Consider the following 11,332-nt stretch of genomic DNA (forward strand, 5'->3'; position numbering starts at 1 on the left):
CTTAAAATCTCGTCAACCCTCTCTAAATGTAAATATATTGAGTATGTCGACTTGCTGTTTGGGTGTACCATGGAAAGGAAAATATAGGCAATTATGATAGACAGATAAATAAATAAATAAATAAATAAATAAATAACCGTATTGGAGTGTGGTGGAACTTTTTTTTCGTACTCTTCTGTCTGAAACAAATTTGTGAAGTTCCCAAAGTACTCTGCCAAGTTTATTATTATTATTATTATTATTATTATTATTATTATTATTATTATTATTACTAGGCTACTAATAGGCTACCACTAATATACTAGGCTTACTGCCGCTACTACAGGGCCGCGTCTCCACCATTAGCCTATTATTAAATGGCAAAGACAACAGAAGCAGAAGTTTTAGCCTAAAGCATATTTAAATCATAATAACTTAAATATATTGAAGTGCTAGGATAGCAAAGTGACAAGCAAATCTAAAACAAGAACACGACACGGTGGCAGAGTCACTGCCTCCTTCCGCCGCCTTTCTGGGCTACGTATTGCTGTTTTATTATTTCGCCTCGAGTATGAGCTGGATCACTCCTTCGTTGCCATTGGCTGAGGAGTTTGCGTCAAAAAGTTGCTGGCGAGATTTCTCAGCAAATCTCCCCGAGAGAGAAACAGACCTCAGCTCTAAACCTTCCAGCCTCTCTCATTGGCCAGAACGCGCTCTTCAAATCCAACTCAGCAAGTTCACCAATATCAACAAATCGCTCCGTATGTATTTTAACTATTCTAATGGATTTTACAATTTATTCGATTTCTGGGCCAAATGTTATGGCTTACTTCAACATATTAAAAGCTTGTTTTATTTCTCTTATTTGCAGGACTTCGCCAATCGAGCATTTGAAGGTTGGACAAAATACTTGTTTCGCCTCAATTCATCCGTGTAAAACGGTAGGTATAAGATCATCTCAAATTTCCCTGCTTTGTTTGACGTTATTGTTTCTGGTAGAGCTGCATTCATAATTACAGATGGTGATAGGCTATGGTTCCATTACTGGCAATGCGCAATCCACACAATCTGCAGTGAGGAAAAGTTTGAAACCTAAAATATTGCATATAGCCTAAACAACAACGTCCGAAGACTCGATAGTCGTCTTTTTATAATAAGGTATTCCACATAACTTTTTGAGAATGTGTGGACCGCATTAACATATCGTAAGGGACCCATTAAGAAAGTGAACTCTAAGAATATCTAGCTATACTTATATTATGATCACCAACGTTATATGTAGACTACCCTAATTTACCTCAATGCACAACGGATATATTTAAAACAACTCGTTAGGCTATCTGAACTGTCCTTATGTATTTTTTATTCAATTTTAAGAGCTTTGGAAAATAATACGAGAGTTAACTTTCTCCAGCGGTTATTTCCTTCTGAATTCCACCGAATGTTCTCACTTGTAATGGAAATGCAGGCAGACAAAGAGCGATAATTGAGGAGGCGTGTATTGGAGGCTTTCTCCCCAGAAACCCTAGAAACTATGCCCCCCTCCCTCGCACACATAGTCCCGATTCCCCAGTCTTTGGCCGAAAGTGGCTAGTTTGGAAGCGGGTAGGGACGCAGAGGGAGATGCAGGCCGGGTGAATAGATTGCAAATTCGTGAAGGTTGTTTGTTTTTTAATTTCGCGGAAACTACAAATTAATGACTTGTGTTTACGCACGTATGAATAGTAACCTTAGTGATTGTAATTTTGGTGTGAAAATTAGGCGTGTGTGTGTATGTGTGCGTGCGCTCTTGTGTGTATGTTTCATTGAAATTACAAATGGATTTTGGTTTGAACCGGGTAAAAATCAATATTAATATAAATTATTCAAATTCAACACCATTTACTTGTCACTGCATTTTTGTATAGGCTATGTTTAGATGTAAATCTGTTAATTCTCACAATGCAATTCTCTTAGAGCATTTTATGAAGATAAGTTTTTTGGGGTTTTTTTGCTGTAAGGAGGCTATTACAGAACTGCTTCATGAAATTACATATAGACTATATTTTACTATTTTACTTTTACATTTTTTAAATTAATTATAGTAGGCTATTTCATTAAGTGGCCTATTCTAATTTCCTCTATTATCAAAATATGTAGGCTATGGGTGATTCAAGAACGTTTCATTTAAAACTATTTAATTATTATTAGCCTATTATTATGATTATGATTATGATTATGATTATGATTATGATTATGATTATTATAATATTGTATTACAAATATTATTATTATATAACTATATAGGCCAATATGTTATATAGCCTAGTTAATTGCGACTTTTAAACATAAAATAAACTTCAGTTCTAAGGGATGTGTAAAAATTTTCATCTGACAGTGGGCTGGGTCTGAAAAATAGAACGGCAGTCTACCTCTTTTTGTTTCATTTTCCTCAAGCAGAAAATTAATCAGCCCGAATGCTGTGCTGAGTCGAGGTTAGCGTCCTGTAATTAGGGAGCGCGTGCCACACGGATTATCTCGTTAATTTATCAAGAAAAAACATTTATCATAATTAATTCTTGGACAGGGTAATTATTATTGAGCGGGTGTGGAGCAACTGGTTGATGAGGTCTGTGTTTAAAAAGTGTGACAGATTGAACGGAGAGGCCGTTATATAAAACTGCAATTGTTTTCATACGCTCAGAGAGAGCGCGAGAGTCACAAACTGAATTAATTCCAGCTCTACAGGTAGGAACTGTAGAACTTAATTAGTATTAGACACAAGTTTTGCATTGCAGTAACTGGCACGACACCCATTTATATCATAACATTAATGACTGCTAAGAACATTTCGGTGTGTTTGAATCGGGCCTCGCTGAATTTAAGCATGAAAGGCAAACTATATACATTTTTTGTCATTTAACCTATAGAGAACCACATAATTTACAATTACAATCGTTTACAATTATTTTGGGTATGCAATAGAATACTGATTCAACCAACTGTTAGATGTAAGTTGTTGTCTATTTTTTCACAACGATAGCCAATCCATTTAGGCAGAACAAACTAAAATGTCGCTGTGAGATACAAAAAAGGAGGAGAGAGAGAATTACATCATTGCCGTAATTCCTTTCAATGTCTTTTTTCTTAAATTGACAAATTTAATAAATAAATTGAATAAATACTTGCCTTTTTTAACATGTATAGGCCTATTTTCGAACTTTTCGAATGGTCGCCATTTTGAAGACAAAGCTTCGGAAAGCTGACATACAAAAGTCATGATGATATCATAGAGGGATCAGATAATATTATTGCAAATATCTGTCTTAAAACAAGTTCAGAAACTTGAGTGTGGCCGCAAGGGACTGTTATCTAGTACCTGTGGTCGCTGAGTGATATTTGTGATAAAGGAGATGTTTCAATTATCCTAAGCATTAATCGTGATTATGGAGAAATTCCGTACAAAGATTTAGGAAACGTTTATTGTAAGGGTATGTTTACATATCCAACAAGAATGGCATTATCTTAAAAGTTAACTGTTACAGTGTTTATTGGACAGATAACTACACCATAACCAATGGTAATTTCCTGAACTGAATGTGGTTTAACGGGCTAAAATGTGTCTGGATGTGTTTTGACAGCATGGTAAATGATGGGCTCTTGATTGTTAGTTGATTGCATGTTTGTTTAACTCTTTAACACATATAATAAACATTTTCATCGGCCCAATAAACGTTCTTATACCTTCAAATCAAATTACCGGGGACAATTAATTAGGTGGAAATGGCTGTGAGACGATGTGATGGTTGGTTGTCCACTGAACCTTAAACCCGAGTTCCCTCAAGTTTGTAGTTATTTGCTTGAGTGTTGTGGTTCGCATTATAATGCAATGCAATTCAAATTTACAGCAATTGCCATTATGAAGACAATAGCAGCAAATATAATTAGAATGAAGATGCTGTGCTACTTTAATGGATACAAAATGGGGAGAGATGAGTATACTGCATTGTTTCTTTGTTTCTCGCCAACGGGGCTTTTGTTATCATCATTATTTATCTGGCCAACAGTGGCCTTTGTCTCTGCAAATGGCCCCCAATCAGGCCCTCTATGTTGGAGACAATTAGCTGGTCCGGACCTGTGGGTCCTATGCAAATTGTTCTCCTTATTGCGACCCAATGTGTGTGCATTTCAACGACTGTGTTTTGTTCTCCGGGAAGGCGTGTTGCAATTATGGGATGTAGCTGTTTTGGGGGGTACACGTTTGTCAAGATGAGCATCACTCAGTTCACGAGGACAGCTGGGGGTCTGAAGCTGCTTTAAGAGCACAGAACGACTGGGACAACGCTCATTCTTAACTTAGCCGTTGCTGCTGTCGGAGCGCTGCGCGCATCAAACGAGAGTGAAATAAGGTGGAACTCATTCTCCAACGATTATTTCTTCTCTTTCTGGTGTTGGGAACAGGTATAGACAACAACATATCCAGGACCGGATAAAAAGGAAAAAACAAGCGAGGACTACAAGAGGCCTTCGGTTTACTTTTCACCATTTTCGCCAACTTCACCCCCCAGTCCAACTTTAGCATGATGTCGTATCTAAAGCAACCACCTTACACAGTCAATGGACTGAGTCTAACTACATCCGGAATGGACCTTCTGCATCCATCCGTGGGCTACCCAGGTAAGCATATCTACTGTTATATTCCTTTTCCAAAAAAAAGTAATGTTTTGGAGCCGTCAACTCAAATGCATGGACAAGTCAAAATGATTACCGCGGAAATCATTCATGGTTATTATTTAAAATCTCAAACTCTCAGAATTTTCTATATCCTATAGGCCTAGGCTACTATTCATGTGCATCAATCCAAAAATGTAATTAAACCGACTGTCAAAAACTTTGTGAACATAATGGATTATAATTAATCATTTAGCGAGGCTGCTTTCTTTTCATCAGAGACATATTTTACGAGGTTTGTTCGGGCTTATTCGGTGTAAGTACTATCAACTCGCCCATAACGCCTTCAGGCGTTCATTTTTAAGCATAGCCTAATCGTTTACTGTTATTTAATGATATATGCTCCACTTAAACTGTATCCTTCAGAAATGCTGTGCCAGTTACGACCTAGGAGGCAGACAAAAATCGTATGCACAATTATAAATGATTGATTCTGATATCTAAATGATGAATTGTTGGCATGTTAATAGACCTACACATTTTCAGTTTTACGATTGTGCGGTTTGTATTTTAGTGTGTGGTTTTGTATTATGTATCACGGGTAACCCACTCATTATTAGCTGTGATGGTAACATTAGTCTGACTGATGTTTATTTTCTTCGCAGCCACACCGCGTAAGCAAAGAAGAGAGCGGACCACTTTCACCCGAGCTCAGCTAGATGTTTTGGAGGCCCTATTTGGTAAAACTCGTTACCCTGATATATTCATGCGGGAGGAGGTGGCCTTGAAGATAAACCTGCCCGAGTCCCGTGTACAGGTGAGCATACCGAACAACAGAAGCGCACCAAGTGTCCGAAAGGCGTTGTTATTTCTGCCTGATACACCCTCAAGTTAGGTTTAAAAATAAATAAATAAACCATTAATTCAAGACTTCCAAAATCTTTAGAAAACACTCGAGCGGACTTCTTCACATTTGTCTTGTTGTAGGAACCCCTTAAACATAACCAGCTTCTTTAAAGATTATGCAAGGCAGGAATTTACTTTAGGGAAAATCAAAATGACTATATAGCATGTAGTTTGGTATTTTTAATCAGATTAAACATTTTACGAATTTAGCTTTTCTGAAATGCAACTACAAAATTTAATTATATTATACAATGCAAAGTTTAGAATCCTTGTTAAACGTAGCACGCTAGGCCTCGGGATTTGTGTATTCCTCATGGGGCCTAATTTGGAATACATGTTTCAATTTATAAATAATATTTACTTTGGAACAAGTTTACTTTATAACACAATATCACATGCATATCCATGTTAAAATAACCTACTCTTATATCATCATTATTTATAATGACTGTAAAATAATCGACTCAATAAAAACGATTTTCATCTATTTCTTTATTTGCTTTTAGTTTTTTTGGGTATGTATTTTGCTGCTTAATCTTTTTTTGCATAATAGATATGTATTACTGTCTTGTAGGTCTGGTTTAAGAACCGGAGGGCAAAGTGTCGTCAGCAGCAACAGCAGCAGCAGAACGGGGGCCAGAACAAGGTTCGGCCAGCCAAGAAGAAGAGTTCTCCAGCCAGAGAAGCAAGTTCAGAGAGTGGGGCGAGCGGCCAGTTCACACCCCCTTCCAGTACCTCAGTTCCCGCAATCTCAACTAGCAGTGCGCCGGTGTCGATTTGGAGTCCCGCCTCTATTTCTCCACTTTCAGATCCTCTATCTACCTCCTCCTCCTGCATGCAAAGATCGTATCCGATGACTTACACTCAGGCATCAGGATATAGTCAAGGCTACGCCGGATCTACTTCTTACTTCGGTGGGATGGACTGTGGGTCTTATCTTACTCCCATGCACCATCAGCTACCCGGGCCCGGCTCTACTCTCAGTCCCATGAGCACCAACGCGGTCACGGGTCACCTCAACCAGCCCTCAGCTTCCCTCTCTGCCCAAGGGTACGGAGCTTCGGGACTGGGATTCAACTCTACCACCGATTGTTTGGATTATAAGGACCAAGCCGCATCCTGGAAGCTGAACTTCAATGCTGATTGCTTGGATTATAAAGATCAGACCTCGTCGTGGAAATTCCAGGTTTTGTGAAACGAACAGTCAATTGCGAATAACATTAATAAACAAAAACGATAATAAAACTGACATGTAGTCCTGCCATCTCTCCATAGACCCGTGCGTAAAACTGAATATTATGAGTTAGCCAGGTAGCCATGGGATTGCGTAGGGCAGTGTGACCCATGTTTACCCCTTAAATGAGAGGTATAAAATCGTCCCAGCACTGAGCAAGAACATTTTCTTTCAATTAACCTCGCAGGACGCAAACGGACAGCCTCTTCGTTTGTATGTGTGTGTGTCCCTCTGTCTGCTTACAACACCTGTTGGTTAATTTAAGGAAAACTTGGAGTGAACTCTTAGTAACTTTGATCAAAGCCACGGAACAAATCGTCATCCAACGAAGAAATGATCAAGCCAATCCTTGGTTAAGTGCTTGGAATGGGCAGGCTTTCCCTAAGCTTCTTAAAACTTGCCGACCCACTTCCTGGTTGGCAAGCGGATGGACCCTTTGATCAGGACGGTGTGTGGACTGCACGCCCACGAGGCGAACTGGATGCACTACTTTATTTAAGAAAAAAAATGTTTATAAGGAATCAATATGTAGTTTTTAAGAGACAATCAGTGTGTGTCTTATATAAATGGTACATATGTGTTTTTTATCTGTGCTAGCCTTCGAAACTGTGATCTGTTGTATTGTATGCAATTTGTGAGTTCCTTCGCGCCAGCGGAGACTCTGCTGTGATTTTAATAGGTTTATAACATTTTTGAAACGGAAAAGGTATTGAAAATGATAATAATAATAATTATTACAAATAGATTCCCAACTGTCCAAACAATACAGGAGTTTCGGTGCTTGGAGAACAAACTTGATTGCAAAAGCCTTTATGCCCTTCCCGCCGTCCCACTCCTCTGATCGCATATTGATCGACTGTCGTGGACCTTAACCTGGCTCTCATGGTGGTGCAAGCTACCCTTGCAAAGAAACAGTGGACACAAATAAAGGTCGATTGATCTGACCCTTTAAAAAATGACTATTTAATTCAAGGTGGATTTTTTGTGTGTGATTGAAAATGTAGAATATATATATATATATATATATATATATATATATATATATATATATATATATATATATATATATATATATATATCAGACGTCATCCCTGGACTTCGCACATGTATGCATTAAAGTCGTTCTAGCACAAATTGACTTGGTTTTCGCTCTTACTGAATGTAGCCCGAAGCATTAATAACAGAAATTCGAAAGCGAAACAATAACGGTGGACAAGGATATAATGGATATAATTGGATATTGCGATATAATGATCCTATAATTATAATATTTCCTGATACAATTACTTTTTTAAACTTATTAAATATAAATATAGCATATGTTACAGCGTTTTCTAAAACACAACAAAGACAATCAAATTACTTTGGACACTTAACACGAGAAAACAATTCGACAGGTGGGCGTGCGTGTAATATTTCTGTTCAGATTAATATTAAATTATACCGTCCCTGTAAAATTCCACATTACATATATTCTATTATAATTTATATTAGACTAGAATAGAAATGTAAAGTGTCTTTATTTTTATTTTTTATACAAGTGAAGGAAATTACAAAACCGACTAAACGAAATGGAAGAATTTTGCCAGCTCATATAATTTGACAGCTGAGATTAGTCTGATACGAGGGTGCTTTGTTCCCTTCTACACGTCACTTTAAAGGCTGACAGTAAAATTGCCCCTTGTTCCTTGCATTTGGAGAGGTACACAGGCGGCAGAATTTGTTAAACAAGAGAAAGTGCAGGGCGAATTTGGGGCTGCGCTGTAACTTGAATCTTTCGAGAATCACCCAGAAACTTTTTTTTTCTTTACAAAAGCCGGTCTTCAGAACTGAAAACCTGTAATTTGGTAAAAATGGCAGCAACAGAATTTTGTGCATTCAATCCTGAACGCCAATAAAGTCATATGCCCGCCAAGAACACTGAACCATAGGTATAACATAATGGCCGTAATATGGACAATATTTAATGAATAAGAACAATTTACAAGTAGGCTCAATTTTAATGCAAGATAGTAAGCTTTTAGTTGTAGCCTATCACTCGTGCGATGAAGTAATGTGGTTATTCACGTTAAATCCAGGGTCATGTGTAGACATCAAATAAATATATTTGTAAATAGGAAACACACGCGATCATACAATCACCGCATTCAATGTTGATTTCTAATATAAAATTAGCACGCATCTTCTTCAAATTACCGAAGTTGCTATCCGGATTTATGGATTTCAGTGTCGAGTGCCATCGTTTTAAGACGATGTTGTTACATATCACTGGAGTCCGTCCCACCTCTCTCTTTCTCTTTAATTGAACGTACAAATCGGATTTAAATAAGAAAAATGAAAAGTTCTTATGCACGAGTAAAAACAGATCATTGAGGCAGACAGGCAGCAGCGATTAAATGCAAACACAAAGCACATTAATTGGTTGTTTGTGATATTATTGACGGGTTGTTATATATTCCTGGACATAACTCGAATTCGTTTTCTCCAATGAATACAACGGTTCTGTGTCGACTCCGAATCTTAAGTGACCCGGTGGTAAAAAAAAATTAATTAATTAAAATTAAAATAAATAAAAACATAGCCGCCTTCTCAGTCTAATTAAAATACAAATATAGGCAAAAGAATAGAAATAGGCAAAGGAATTCGGTTTTCAGTCTCATTCTACCTCTTCCTTTTGAACGAATTCCTCCCCTTGCCCTTTAGCTTGAAATATGGATTAAGAACAATATTGAACTTGAATAACAATTTGGGAAAGTAGTACACGGCAATGTATCTGTGTTATTAACAATACATCGCTTTCATAAACTGGTTTCAATGTTAAGCCTACAGCCAAATAAGAAGATTGAAATTCGGGGACACTGAGTACATTAACGAACAAATACGAAACAATTTCCACACTCTTGTAGCATATAAAACATCAAATAGACTATAATTCATGTGTTTATTTCTAGGAAACATTTCTATAAGTAGGCCTATAGGCTATATTTAGCTAACCACGGATCGATTTGGCATTATTGCGTTGAAGCCCGGTGTCAGGTAAGAAATTGGTATTACTTTATATAATTTTAAATTATTTTACCAATATTAATAGCCATATACATTATTAGCCTAATTCGTTTTCTACACGAGGCTTCCGGTCCCTAACTTCTGAAAGTTTCAGCAATAGGAATGTGTGGCATGAGAAAGTAGTGTTAATCCTGGCCTCAAAGAGAAGCTAATCCCAATATTTCACTGGCGGGGTTTCTTTGGGGCACAGGGTAGCCGCTGTCCAATTCAAACACAACCGCATGCCTCTCAGACTCAGGGGCCCACAGGCTCCCCCGCAAGTCTACCAACATTTCAAATAAAGCCACTTCGTTACAAACATTAAATTAAGAACCCCAGCTAGAGAACTCCAGTTAGCGAAGCAGAAAGAACGCGATGTGCACCTCCAAAAATACTTCTTCTTTTTTCGGGCAACTCAACATCTTAAATTCAAGACGTTCTTTAAAATTGGCAAATTACAGGTCTTTGAAAAACAATTAACATATATTTGCGGAAGTGTACAGCCTATATATAAAAAAAGACTAAACTTGCGCGTGCCTGGTAATGAATAGGCTAAAATGTATAAAAAGCAAACAGATGCTGTCAATATAAACTAGGTTAATAATAAAAAAAAAAGCATAGGCTACAGTATAACATACAGCCAAAGTCCTCGATAGTAAAATAACCAACAAAAGACGTGTTATTGTCGAAAGTTTGAAGCTACTTTTATACTTTTTGGATCCAATCCGATTTGCGAGCGGAGGGAAATCTACCCTGTTTATGTGAACAATAGGCACCCTGGAGCCTTTTTCGGCATAAAGGGGAACTTAAACAGAACTAAAATCGGATAAAGCAAAGAAAGAAGGAAAAGGTTTACTGTCGGCTCCTCGGGTTATTTCAAAAGGTTTGACTCGAGTATGCGGCATAATAGTGAGTTGTCTGAATGAAGTAAAGTCAGAGGCAATCGAATATTTAATTGCTTTCCAGACCTCTCCCGTAATTGTTAGATGTCGGACTTTCAATTAGCATCCTTGACATTGCCAATAATCTGTCGTTCACTCGGGTCTTTACGAAAGGAAACACACTAATTAAAACACTGGCTTGAAGTAATCGAAACGTTTCAAGAACTTGACTAATGAGAATCTTTTAACTTTGATTTTCTTTTTAAATTATGGACAAAGCATAGCGAGAGGGGGGGGGGGGGGGGGCGGTACGCTCTGTGTAGGGAGGGTCAAATATATACATTTCCTTAACTGTAAGGACATTAGTGAATCTTTTCTGAAAGTCCTTTCCAACTCGTTCAACAGTATAGTTAACCAAATGCTTAACTCAAATTATGTTCCTCCTCCTAGGGCCAGTAGGCAAAAAACTAATTCAACATTTAAAATGATTAAATTAAATATATAAAACTCACTACTTCTTTGATTTTCAAAAATGTTGTTAAAATGACAACATAACATTAAAATTAAAGTAGCCTATGCGATTAATGCAATAAGGAAATGATTGATGAAGCAACAAGCATCCGTGGAGGCAGTGCAT

The 11,332-nt window shown here is 37.5% G+C and overlaps 1 protein-coding gene across 2 annotated transcripts; it reads left to right on the forward strand.

Moving 5' to 3' along the window:
* Positions 1 to 4,538: 4,538 nt before the first annotated feature.
* On the forward strand, positions 4,539 to 6,730 carry otx2b (orthodenticle homeobox 2b). 2 transcript variants are annotated; one of them, XM_061256561.1, is made up of 3 exons: positions 4,539 to 4,654; positions 5,290 to 5,446; positions 6,110 to 6,730. In XM_061256561.1, the coding sequence occupies exons 1-3, from the start codon at positions 4,539 to 4,541 to the stop codon at positions 6,728 to 6,730; spliced, it is 894 nt and encodes a 297-aa protein (XP_061112545.1). The 2 variants fall into 2 exon arrangements, with proteins under 2 accessions (XP_061112545.1, XP_061112552.1); XM_061256568.1 differs by having other exon boundaries at positions 4,539 to 4,635; positions 5,295 to 5,446.
* Positions 6,731 to 11,332: the final 4,602 nt, after the last annotated feature.

This window comes from Conger conger, chromosome 1 (assembly GCF_963514075.1).
Source record: "Conger conger chromosome 1, fConCon1.1, whole genome shotgun sequence".
NCBI lineage: Eukaryota > Metazoa > Chordata > Actinopteri > Anguilliformes > Congridae > Conger > Conger conger.